The following is a 13749-nucleotide window of genomic DNA, read 5'->3' as shown; positions in this document are numbered from 1 at the left end:
CTCTGGTTTAAAGTTGGTAATGAATGCCTTTTATTAGCATTGTCGTTCCCTGAAATAAATGGTGTGGTGTTCAATGTGGGTGGGAAATACCTTGCCTAGTAAAACTATTGAGTGATTCCTGCTTGCAGCCTTTGGCACTGATTCTGCTCCAACCCAAAGCAACAGCGTTGGCTCGGGGACATGTATAATCTCTAGGAGGTAAATAATCCTGCCACTGATTTGAACTTTTGAAGGGGAAATACATGTCCATATTCGCATACAGTGAAAATATCTGGCCTTAGTGTTCTCCTTTTGAGAATCGTATAGCACTGGAACGCCCATTTGAATATTTAAAAAATCCCTCCAAGATCACAAGCTGTAGGGGCAGAAGTAGGCCTATTGGCCCTTCGAGTCTGTTCTGCCATTCTTATCATGAGCTGATCCATCCACCCATTCAGCCCCACTCCCTGGCTTTCCCCCATAACCCTTGATGCTCCGACTAATTAAATACCTATCAATTAAATAAACCCAATGATCTCACTTCCACAGCTGCCTGTGGCAGCAAGTTGCACAGACTCACAACCCAATGACGAAATAAAATTTTCTGCATCTCTGTTTTAAATTGACGCCCTTTATCCTGAAATTATGCCCTCTTGTCGTAGAATCCCCTATAATGGGAAACATCATTGCCACATCTACTCCATCCAGGTCCTTCAGCATTCAAAATGCCTCTATGAGGTCCCCCTCATCCTTCTGTACTCCAACAAGTCCAGTGCAAGAGCCGACAATCACTCCTCATATGCTAACCCTTTCATTCCTGGTATCATTCTAGTAAATCTTCTCTGAACCCTCTCCAATAGCATGTTTTTCCTCAAATACGGAGCCCAAAACTGTACACAGTACTCCAAGTGAGGTCTCACCAGTGCTTTATAGAGTCTCATCATTACAACCTTGCTCTTGTTTGCTATCCTTCTAGAAATGAAAGCCAATATTGTATTCGCCTTCTTCACCACTGACTCAACCTGGAGGTTAATCTTTAGGGTATCCTGCACGAGGACTCCCAAGTCCTTTTGCATCTCGGAATTTTGAATTTTCTCCCCATCCAAATAAAAATCTACCTGTCTATTTCTTCTACCAAAGTGCATGACGGTACATCTTCCAATAATGTATTTTATCTGCCACCTCTTTGTCCATTCTCCTAATCGCCTTTCGGTATCCTTAACACCACCTCCCCTACCACCTAGTTTGGTATCATCTGCAAATTTAGACACAAAGTTATCGATTCCATAATCCATCACCGAACCCTGTGGAACACCACTGGTAACCGATAGCCAACCAAAATAAGATCCCTTTATTCCTACTCTGTTTCCTGTTGACCAGCGAATACTCTAGCCATGCTAGTATCCTTCCTGTAATTCCATGAACTCTCATCTTGTTTAACAGCCTTGTGTGTGGCACCTTGTCAAAGGCTTTTTTGAAAATCAAAATACACAACATCCACTGCATCTTCTGTTTATCCCACTTCTGGTCTCTTCAAAAAATTGCAATAGGTTTATCAGGCATGATTTTTCTTTCAGGAAACCATGTTGTCTTGGGCCTATCTTTTCATGCCTCTCCAGGAATTTCGTTAACTCATCCTTGACAATTGAGACAAAAGCTTCCCAACCACCAACGTCAGGCTAATAAGTCTATAATTTCCTTCTGCTGCCTCGCTCCCTTCTTAAACAGTGGAGTGACATTCGTGATCCTCCAGTCCACCGGAACCATGCCAAGCTCCATTGATTCCTGTAAGATCATTACCAATGGCTTCACAATCTCTCAGCTACCTAATTCAGTCCCTGAGGGTGCATTCCATCTGGTCCAAGAGACTTAACTACCCTTAGACTATTTAGCTTCTCAAGTCCCTTCTCTCTCATGATCTTGACCACATTCACTTCTCTTCTGAGAGAGCCATGAGGGTCTGGTATGCCTTCCACAGTGAAGACTAATCCAAAATATTTATTCAGTTCCTCTGCCATCTCCTTGTCTACCATTACAATTTGTCTAGCTTCATTTTCTATCAGTCCTATGTCTACTTTGGTCACTCTTTTTCTCTTTATATATTTAAAAAAGCTTTTGGCATCCTCTTTGCTAACCTCCTTTCATAATTCATCTTTTCCTCCTAATCACCTTCTTAGTTGTCTTCTCCAGTTTAAAAAAATGTTCCAGTCCTCTATCTTCCCACTTATATTTGCTGCCTTGCATGCCCTCTCTTTTGCTTTTTTACTTTGGATTTAACATCAGTAACAATTTTTTCATTTTGTATAATTCCTTTAGACCCATTTATAAATGTACCATGTCTCTGTCATCACTCTGGCTATTATCTTGTCTCGTCACCAGCCTGTCATCCTTGCTGCACCTATCTTCACTTTACTGCTGTTTCCCCCTTCTTCAGCCCGAGCACTCTGAATCCCATCCCCCTGCCAAATTAGTTTAAACCCTCCCGAACAGCGATATTCAACCTGCCCGCCAGGAATTTGGTCCCCTTTGAGTTCAGGTGTAACTCATCCTTTTTGATTAGGTCGTACTTTCCCCAAAAGAGATTCCAGTGATCCAAGAATCTGATGCCCTGCACCAGTTTCACAGCCACACATTTATCTGCCTGATCTCGCTATTTTTATCTAAATTAATAATTAAACAATGGAGATCCTGTTTCTCAGCTTCCTCCCTAGTTCCCTGTGTTTCCCCTTCAGGATCTTCTGACTTATCATATGACATTGGTACCAGACTTCTGACTCTTCGTCTTCTCATCTCAGAATGTTTGGGACCTGATATGAGACGTCCCATATCCTGGTACCAGGGAGGCAACACCATAAGGGTGTCTTCATTGGAGCCACAGAATCTACAGTCTGTTCTCCTTGGACCTAGAAGATGCATTGTAAAGAAATATCCTGAAGTTTCATTGAGGCAAAAAAATTAACAATGAAGGTGTATTTCCAGTTACAGAAAAACTCATATTCCTGGAAAATATTTCATTAAAAGGAAAAGTTGAAAAGGCTTTGCGGATTAGTTTTGATGTGAAATCTCTGGTTGCTGTCTAAAGTTAAATATTTTCTATCAAAGAAATTCCAAACATCAAAAAAATCAGCCCAAGTATCTCCCATGATGAACTGTACATTTTTTACCAAGGAAATACTATGAGCTTGATGGCATTTTAGTAAAAAGAGCTCATAAGTTGTGCGATGGTACATTAAGGGATGGTTGTACCAGAAAACAGCAAAGTGAGAAGGGTTAGAGGTGGCGACTGTGGCTGACAAAATTGATTTTGAGGATGCTCTTGAAGAAAGGTTACAGGGTAGAATGGCCCTCGGAGAAGAGTGCTGGAGTTTTGTGCGGAGATGAATGAAGACTGTCCAACCAAAGAAGGAAAAAAGAGGGAAGGTGCAGAGGTGGGAAGATTAACGTGATAATGCAGGATGCAGATGTGGGAGGGAGCAAAGCCATGAAGACAATTGTAGATAAAACCATGGATACAGTATCAGTCGTATGAAGTTTAAGACAAGAGATTATGGCTGATGAGAAAAAGTTTGGACCTTTTTTCTCTCAAAAAGGAAGGTTGAGGAATGAACCGTTTATAGGATTGTAAAAGTATTTGATAGGTTGGGACTTAGCAAAGAACTATAGACTTGCAAACTAAGGGTTCAGGTTTAAGGATTAAGGAGGATTAAAGCTCCTTTATTGTTATGTAATAAAAACAGTGGATTATTGCATGGAATTTGCTTTCGGCTGCCTGAAACGCCTCTTACAATTAGAGAAAGAGAAGCAAAAGAGAGTTCCCTCAGAGTCACCAAGTGTCCGTGGATTTGCCCCCAGTGCTCTCGCAGACCCCGCAGACACAGAGTCCAGCCCAAACCTCTGATATGATCTTTAGTGCCCTTATCACCCTCTGGGTCCCAGTTCCAATCCCTGGTCCCCCTTCAGCCAGTCTCAAGCCTGTTTCCCGCAAACTGCAGAGTGGTGTGAATCCTAGTCACCTGCAGCCTGCGCAGTTTCCTAGTCTTGAGTCGCCAACAGGTTGTGTGTCTTCAGCCTTGGACCCCGTTCCATGGATCATCTTCTCTTTCTCTAACAAAGGGTGTTCTCCCCATTTTTTGGCATCCTGTGCCAGTCCTCTGATTCTTTGCAACCCCTTGTGGCTGCCGCCAATCACAGGCACTTCCATCTTGGGCCAGACCCAGGGGTTGTGGGATTTTCAAAAAAGAACATTGGCCCCTTTAACAGACTGTTTAAAGCCTGCATGGAGCTGGTGACAGTCGGACTTGGTGGTTGGACCCTTGGGAGTGCTGTTTCCACCAGCAGCAACGCTACCATTACATCAGATCCAGCAGTGCCACCATTTTTTTAACCATAATCTCAAGGACAATTCAAGAGGTATGCCATTCCTCCAAGGGCGACAGCCTGTGGAGATTACTCCCGTAAGGTCAGTAATGAGGCCAGTTTCATAGAAATATTGAAGGGAGCACGTGATCCTGATTTAAGTGCTCCAGCCCACAATGTGGATCATTCCTTTTCTCTCACTGATACTGCTTGATCTGCTGAGTTTCTCCAGAAGAGTATTTTTAGCTTAACATTGGGAAACAGCTGAAGAGAGGGGCAGTGGGTTGATCTGCAGAAGAGTGAATGGACCTATTGTCATTGGTCTGATTCGATGCAGTATACATCAAATTATAGCGGGCCGAGTCATAATACAGTTAGACAGACCAAATCACCACCCCAGTCGATTGGCACAAGATAGCGCAGGACACCCCTTCCCTTCTCAAGAGAGGACAGCGTTTGGCAACACGAGTTGCCTAGGTAATGTCACCACTTCCTGAGATGAACAGGCAGGGACTCCGCAGCATGTTGACGTCACTCCCACAGACCCAACGTGTTCCAGACAGGAAGTGGCTCATACCCTTAAAGCAGCGCATGAAATTCAGACAGGAAGTGGAACTGCTGTTTCTCTCTTCCCGTAAAGAAAAATTGAACCAAAGCACGACATTATTGTGGAAGTTGTCTGAAGTGATCTACAGTGGCAGTCTCAGGAAATTTCAGGAGTTCAAGAAAGGTTGACAGAGCACCATAAATAATGTGCTTGTTGCAATGCTCTGGATAAAAAGGGACTAATAGAACAGGTGACCATCAGCAGAATGGTTAAAATTAAATCGTTTGAGATTTTTGAAGTGGAAGATAACAATATAAACAAAAAAAAGATAATGGAATTTAAAAAGTGCATCTAGGGATTATGAAAGTAGACTTGAAAGTGGGAAGAAAGCATACTTGCAAATGGGAATACATCAAGAGGGATGGTAGTGGATAGTAGAACTGGAAAGGGGTTATGGGGTTTCTTGAAGGAGAGTCGACAGACATGTCAGAAAAGGAATGGGGGGGAATTGAAATGGGTGGCTTCTGGAAGATCTGCACTATTGCAACGCAGAGCCGATGTGCTGAACAAAGCAAACTCACAGACTGCGCCCAGTCTTTTCGATGTAGATCCTACCACAAGACACGTATTCCCCTCTCCACCTTCTCCAGGGTCCGCTCCATCCATGACTCCCTCGTCCACTCCTCTCTCCCCACCAATCGTCCCCTTGGGACCTACCCCTGTGATCACAGGAGATGGTCCACGTGCCCACACCTCTTCCCTCACCACCATTCGGGGCCGCAAGCAGTCCTTCCAAGTGCAGCAACATTTCTCACCTCACCTCTGTCCACTGTAATAGCATCGATCTCCCAGTGGCAACTCATTTCAATTCCCAACCCCATTCTCTTGTTGACATGTCTGTCCATGGTCCAATGCACTGCTGGACTGAGACCACTCACAAATTGAAGGAACACCTTATCTTCTGTTTGGGCACCTTCCATCCAGATGGCATTATCATCATCTTCTCTGGTTTCATTAAACTCCCCCTTCCACCACCGTCTTCGTCCCTCTGTCTCCTTTCCTCTTGTTCTGTCCCTCTTCTCTTTTCCCTGTCTCCTTTCACAGAGCCAAAATCAATTCTCACCTTTCCTTTTATCATATCCAATTAGCACCTCTTTGTTGGGCTGGACTCACCCCCCCCCCCCCCCCCACAATTCTTCCCCCTTTCTTTCCCCAGGCTTTATTCAGACACCTGCCTGCTTTTTGCTTTTGAAGAAGGGCTCTGGCCCGAGACATCGGTAATATATCTTTACCTCCTATGGACACTGTGAGACCAGCTGAGTTCCTCCAACGTTTCTGTGTTTTTACTGCAACCACAACATCTGCAGACTTTCATATTTCACAACACACATTAGGCACTTGCAAAATTCAGCGTCTGGGTAGCTCTCCTGGGACGTGAGTGAAATTACTGGGTTGTGGGTGTCTCCTGCAATCTGTTAAATCAGCAACCTGCCAATTTAAGGGGGATCCCCTGTTCCTTGTTCTTTCTGTTTAAAGTTCCAGAGTAACTGGGTCAGCCATTTTCCCTTTCAAATAGGCAGAGAAGGACACCCGGGTACATTTTACTGGGTTACGTGACCACCTCTGAGGTAGGTCTGGGACCCGGGTAGATTTTGACCGGGCTTGCCCAATTTGGCCCTTTCAAATAGCCCTGTACCTGGGTGTTCCACCTAGTAAATTTCCCGGTTCACTCCATTTTACAAGGAAATTTGAAAGGGCCTATTGATTACATAACTTCTGGCACCTTTCGTTTAGACTCTATAATATGCCAAGAAAGATGCTGTTTATAAAATGCATGTTTACAGGTAACATTCCAAAAATAAAGCATAATTGATTAGCAGGGTTGCCGAATGCTGAATCTCAGCCATGTTCTGTAAGTATTAACTGAAATTCATTTTCTGAAACTATAGAGCTTTGAAAGAAGCTTCTTTTAGGTGCTATCCATTTTATGTTGGAATAAATCCATTCCTATATATAAAAAAAGAACTGAGAAATTTAGGAAGAGGTTCATAGAAATTTCTGAAATTTCTATGAACGAGGCATTAGTTATGAAAGGAGACTATGATAATCAGTGTTTAGATTAAATAGAAGAAGTGATGTGGGAAATATCGCAGATCTGTTGAGTTGCTTGCCAGAGATCATGTATTACCAATCATTGCTTGAAATCTCCAACCAGTGGATATTTTGGGAGAAAAAGCTTTTGAAAGGAGACATTGCTGTAACAATTTTGTGATGGCATGGAGTAATGGGGGCAGAGTGAAGACTTCTTCACAGATGCAGAACAGGCACAGAATGCACTGCAAACCTTCATTTGGCCTTTTACTATTATCCTTAGAAGTAGTCTTTCTTCAAAGCAAACAATGATAAATAAGATATTGGTACAACGTAGGAATTCTCCAGTATTACATCATCATTGGAAGAAGATTCATGTAGAAAGGAATAAAACAAATTACCAACTACCAAAACTAATACTGACGCAAAATCAGCTAATCCCTTTTACAATAGATAGCCTTTCCTTTAGAGATTGGGAGAAAAAAGGGATCAAAAGAATAGAAAATTGTTTTTCGGGAAATAAATTATTATCCTTTGAACAAATGAAGGATAAATATAATATAACTCACGATACAGTGTTGGCATACTACCAACTGAAATCCTACTTGAAGGACAAATTGGGAAGCAGTCTGAGGTTACCAGAGGGAAGTAATTTTGAATATGTGATTACAGACACAATGATAATCAAAATTTTTGTAACAAACATGTATATTAAACTGCAAGAAAAGGAGAATGAGGAAAAAAATGGTAGAACTAAAAAATGGGAACAAGATCTAAACATAAAGATAAAGAATGAAACATGGGAGAAGTTATGCTCAGGAACTATGAGAAATACAATAAATACGAGGTTACGTATGATACAATATAACTGGATACACAGGCTGTACATTACACCTCAAAAGTTAAATAAATGGGACCCAACAGTATCTGACAGATGTTTTCGCTGTAAAAAGGAAATGGGAACAACAATTCATGCAATTTGGACATGTGAGAAAGTGAAAAAATTTTGGGAAGATCTAAACCAGATATTAAATAAAATCACAAAAAGCAATATACCAAAAAACCCAGAGATCTTCCTCCTAAGTAATATAAAAAACAAAGAATTTGGACTCGATTTGGATGGAGCACAAAAAAGATTTGTTAGGATAGCCCTAGCTGTAGCAAAAAAATGTATTATGTCAGCCTGGAAATTAGAAGATAACCTGAAAATACAACAATGGTATATAGAAATGAATAAATGTATTCCATTAGAAAAAATAACGTATAATTTAAGAAATAACATTACAATATTTGAACAAATATGGGAGCCATACATGAAACATAATAGAGAAAACCTACCGTGGACATCTACCACCTAAAATGACAGAAGGAGAAGAGAATGAAAAGAACTGACTCAGTGGAATTTCTTGTTTATTTTTATTGAGTGACAACATTGTTTGACGGGTATAATGTATCTTATTTTCTGAACTTTAAATAAATGGGAGGGGAGGTAGGGAGGGAAGGGGGGAGAAAATGACACTGTATATATTTAAGAAGGAAAATGTATGTATCTTGATCTATATGGTTTATAGTGTGAAAAATTAAAAAAAAGTTAAAAAATGATAAATAAGATGGTGGTGGAAGGGGGAGTTGAACGAAATCGGAGAAGACAATGATAATGCCATCTGGTTGGAAGGTTCCCAAACAGAAGATAAGGTGTTGTTCCTTCAATTTGTGGGTGGTCTCAGTCCAGCAGTGCATTGGACCATGGACAGACATGTCAACAAGAGAAAGTGATGATTGTACAGGAATAGTTGTATTTGAAGGAGACCCTCCAGATCAGATGATCAAGGGATGCTTCGCATTGTTAAATGTTTCTCAGCATTGTCTGCACGGTTTTGTTCCAGCGTGGACGGACTGCATTGCATCTGGCTGCCTACAAGGGCCACATTGATGTTGTACGAGTTCTGCTGAAGGCAAGTTGTGATCTGGACATCCAGGATGATGTAAGTGACCAAACTCTACTCCTCAGTTTTCCTTGTGTATAATCCTCAATTCCACATGTGCCTCACAGTCAAGAATGTTTTAGATAGAAATAGATGGACTCTCTGGAAATAATTGTGTTGTATCATAAATTGTCATAGGATCATTTATATTCTAGGTTTTTCCAGTGCATGATTTTTAAAGCACCTGGTTTGCCTTTGAAAAGTAATTAAAAGTTGTGATATTCCAGTCTTGTATCTGCCATATGGGATGTGACCAATGCCTTTCTTAAAAGTTGTGAAGACTATAATGAGAAGTTTTACAATTATATGGCATATTTCATTTGCAGTACAATTCTCTTCAGCCAGCATGCTTGGTTAATGATGCCAGACTAACAAATTTTACGGACTATCAGATGTTATTCCACACACTTTTAATTCACTTTTTTTTTTAGATGTTATACAGCAGCATAATAAATTTAATGGCAAACCCAGTCAACATAAAGGGTGCACAGGAAACCAAGAAACATGCAAGAGTTACAAGTTCTGTAATCTTGAGCAACAAAAGAGAACCTGGAAGGACTTAGCAGATCGGGCAGCATCGATGAGGGGAAATGGACAGTTTTGGGTTGAGGCTCATTTGAGACACGTATGGGAAGGGAAGATATCAAACACAAAATTGGAGTAGAGAGGATGGGTGGAGAGTGTCTAAAATGATACTGGACAAAAGAAGGTTGGAGTGGTGGAGAGACTGGGAGATGAAGAGAATGATGGGAGGGGCAGGGATGATTAGACAGAAATGGGATTGATAAGAAGCAGGTGGGAAGTGGATCAAAATGGGGTTGGGGATTACCAGTACCTGAAATTGTAAAAAGGTCCTCACTTGAAATATTGACTCCCTGTTTCTTCCACGGATCTGAATGCGGGCTCACTCTTAAGTTTTAAGAATAAATTGGATAGATGCATGGATATAAATGGTCTGGAGGCTTTTGGAATGGGTGCAGGTCAGTGAGACTAAAGGAATGATGTTTTAGCACAGACTAGAAGGCCAAATGGCCTGTTTTCTGTGTTTTCTATGGAAGCTGCCTGACCTGCTGGGTCCCTCCACCTCTCATTGTTTGCATGTGAAGCAAAGCCCTGATAAATATTTAGGGACCATGGGAAGCATAAGACATTTTAACAGAAATAGGCCATTCAGCCCATCGTGCCTACCTGCCATTCAATCAGCTGAACCAGGTCAGTTTTGATGGAGCATGCTGACAGAACTGGGTGAGTTTAAAGAGTCCACATGAACCCAGGACCATTGTGAGAGGAATAGGGAGAGTAGAAATGAAGGCCCCAGCAAGTGGTCGGGAGGCCTGGAGTCATCAGCTAGTGTGATAGTACAGATTCTATCACCAATGTGTATATGTACATATGTACAGATGGTAGCGTAGGATGACTGTGATTGGCTGAGAGTGTAGCCACACCTACTGGCAGGACTTAAAGGATTGCTCCTAGCCAGACCAGGTAATTCTGGACTGGTTGACCTTGTGATATGCTCCAGTCTTTTAGTTAATAAAATTGTAGTGCACGTCGAAAGAACCAAAGAATTGTTGATCCAAACCAAGGCTCAATACGTGTATTTTCCACCATTGACTTGCGTTCGGCCTATCATCAGCTCCCGATCCTCCGAGAAGACCAACCTTTCACCATTTGAAGCGAATGGGTGGCTTATCAATTCCTCAGGGTACCCTTTGGGTTCACAAATGGCGTCGTGGTCTTCCAGTGGGAAATGGACCGGATGGTGGACCAGAACAGGCTGACTGCTACTTTCCCGTATCTGGACAATGTCACCATCTGCGGCCATGACACGGAGGATCATGATGCCAACCTTGAGAAATTTTTTCAGACGCAACTCAGCTGAACTTCACCTACAATTTTGACAAGTGTTTGTTCTGGACCACTCGGCTCGTAATTCTGGGTTGTGTGGTGGAGAACGGAGTGGTCATGCTGGACCCTGACCGCATGCGTCCCCTCATGGACTTGCCCCCCCCCCCCCCCCCCCCACACACACCCAGAAGGCACTCAGATGCTGCCTGGGTTTTTTTCTCTTACTATGTCCAATGGGTTCCACTCTATGCCAACAAGGCATGGCCACTCATCAAGACCACCTCCTTCCCCCTATCAATCGAAGCCAGAGCGGCCTTCGACCGCATCAAATCAGACATCGCTGCAGCAACGCTGCATGCCATCGACAAGTCCATTCCGTTCCAAGTCAAAATCGATGTGTCTGACTTTGCACTGGCAGCCACTTTGAACCAGGCTGGCTGGCCGGTAGCCTTCTCCAGAACCCTCCAGGGTCTTGAGAGCCGACATTCCTCTGTCAAGAAGGAGGCCCAGGCCATAGTCGAAGCAGTATGTCGTTGGAGACACTACCTCACTGACAGGCGCTTTACGGTGCTGACTGACCAACGTACGGTCTCCTTCATGTTTAGCAATACCCAGCGAGGTAAGATCAAGAATGACAAAATCGCAAGGTGGAGAATCAAGCTCTCCACCTTTAATTATGACATACTGTATCGGCCAGGTAAACTCAATGACCCGCCAGATATGCTCTCCAGGGGGACTTGCACCAACATACAACTGGACAGGCTGCAGAAACTCCACAAAGAGCTCTGTAATCCAGGGGTCACTAGGTTCTCGCACATTGTCAAAGCTCGCAACCTGCCTTACACTGTCAAGGAGATTCGCTCCATGACCCGAGCCTGCCCAGTGTGTGCTGAGGGAAAGCCCCACTTCTTCCATCCGGAGAACACCCACGTCATGAAAGCCACCCGCCACTTTGAGCTTCTCAGTGTAGACTTCAAAGGGCCCCTACCATTGACCAACTGTAACACCTACATCCTTACCTCCATCGACGAGTACTCCCACTTCCTGTTCACTGTGCCCTGGTTGGACATTATAGAGGCCCTGCACAGTATCTTTGGGTACTCCATTACATCCACAGTGACAGGGGGTCCTCGTTTATGAGCGCAGAGCTGCGGCAGTACCTTCTGGAGCGTGGTATTCTTCAAGCAGGACCACTAGCTATTTTCTTTTCTTTGGCTTGGCTTCGCGGACGAAGATTAATGGAGGGGTAATGTCCACGTCAGCTGCAGGCTCGTTTGTGGCTGACAAGTCCGATGCAGGACAGGCAGACACGGATGCAGCGGTTGCAAGGGAAAATTGGTTGGTTGGGGTTGGGTGTTGGGTTTTTCCTCCTTTGTCTTTTGTCAGTGAGGTGGGCTCTGTGGTCTTCTTCAAAGGAGGTTGCTGCCTGCTGAAATGTGAGGCGCCAAGATGCACGGTTTGAGGCGATATCAGCCCACTGGCGGTGGTCAATGTGGCAGGCATCAAGAGATTTCTTTAGGCAGTCCTTGTACCTCTTCTTTGGTGCACCTCTGTCATGGTGGCCAGTGGAGAGCTCGCCATATAACACGATCTTGGGAAGGCGATGGTCCTCCATTCTGGAGACGTGACCTACCCAGTGCAGTTGGATCTTCAGCAGCGTGGATTCGATGCTGTCGGCCTCTGCCATCTCGAGTACTTCGATGTTAGGGATGAAGTCGCTCCAATGAATGTTGAGGATGGAGCGGAGACAACGCTGGTGGAAGCGTTCTAGGAGCTGTAGGTGATGCCGATAGAGGACCCATGAACAGGAGTGTGGGTATGACAATGGCTCTGTATACGCTAATCTTTGTGAGGTTTTTCAGTTGGTTGTTTTTCCAGACTCTTTTGTGTAGACTTCCAAAGGTGCTATTTGCCTTGGCGAGTCTGTTGTCTATCTCGTTGTCCATCCTTGCATCCGATGAAATGGTGCAGCCGAGATAGGTAAACTGGTTGACTGTTTTGAGTTTTGTGTGGGGGGGCTGGTAGTCATGGTGGGGAGCTGGCTGATGGAGGACCTCAGTTTTCTTCAGGCTGACTTCCAGGCCAAACATTTTGGCAGTTTCCGCAAAACAGGACGTCAAGCGCTGAAGAGCTGGCTCTGAATGGGCAACTAAAGCGGCATCGTCTGCAAAGAGTAGTTCACGGACAAGTTGCTCTTGTGTCTTGGTGTGAGCTTGCAGGCGCCTCAGATTGAAGAGACTGCCATCCGTGCGGTACCAGATGTAAACAGAGTCTTCATTGTTGAGGTCACCACCAGCTATAACCCATGCTTTAATGCTCAAGTTGAAAGAGAGAATGCCACCGTCTGGAAAACGGTTACGCTCACCCTCCGGTCCAAAGGTCTCCCCACCTCTTGCTGGCAGGATGTGCTCACTAGTACCCTACACTCCATCCGCTCCCTCCAATGCATGGCGACCAATGCCACCCCCCATGAAAGGATGTTCTCTTTCCTGAGGAAATCTGAGTCGGGTACGACCATACCGGCATGGCTCACGGTTCCCAGTCCAGTTCTTTTACAACGCCACGTCCGGTACTCTAAGAACGACCCCGTGGTTGACCGAGTGACTCTGCTCCATGCGAACCCGCATTATGCCTATGTTGAGTACCCGGACGGACGGGAGGACACAGTCTCGGTAAGGGACCTAGCCCAAGCCGGATCAGGCGCAGCAGTGCCTTTAACCCAACCTCCCCCTATTCCTTCTCCCCTTGGTCATGTCCTTGAACAGAGGGACCAGCACCACCCCACCAGCTCAGGCCAGACTGTCGACAATGCCATTGGGGAATTGAGCGAAGCAGTGGCCGCACCCTACGGGCCTGCCGGCGACACGACTCCAGCGACCCCAATCCCGGCGCCACGGCGGTTACGCAGGATGATCAGGCCCCCTGAACGGTACAGCCCCTAAC

General features: G+C 44.3%; 1 protein-coding gene across 9 annotated transcripts in view; it reads left to right on the top strand.

Annotated features, from left to right (window-relative positions):
• ankrd6b (ankyrin repeat domain 6b) overlaps window positions 1-13749 on the top strand; it is a 194777-nt gene that overhangs the window by 124955 nt on the left and 56073 nt on the right. For 8 of the 9 annotated variants that reach the window (XM_069887332.1, XM_069887329.1, XM_069887328.1 and 5 more), the window contains one exon: window positions 8860-8958. In XM_069887332.1, coding sequence (XP_069743433.1) covers window positions 8860-8958 — 99 coding nt within the window. Of the gene's footprint in view, window positions 1-8859; window positions 8959-13749 lie in introns of those variants that run through there. The other variant, XM_069887334.1, reaches the window with a different exon arrangement.

This window comes from Narcine bancroftii, chromosome 6, assembly GCF_036971445.1.
Source record: "Narcine bancroftii isolate sNarBan1 chromosome 6, sNarBan1.hap1, whole genome shotgun sequence".
Lineage (NCBI taxonomy): Eukaryota > Metazoa > Chordata > Chondrichthyes > Torpediniformes > Narcinidae > Narcine > Narcine bancroftii.
This window is presented reverse-complemented; position numbering and strand designations above follow the sequence as displayed.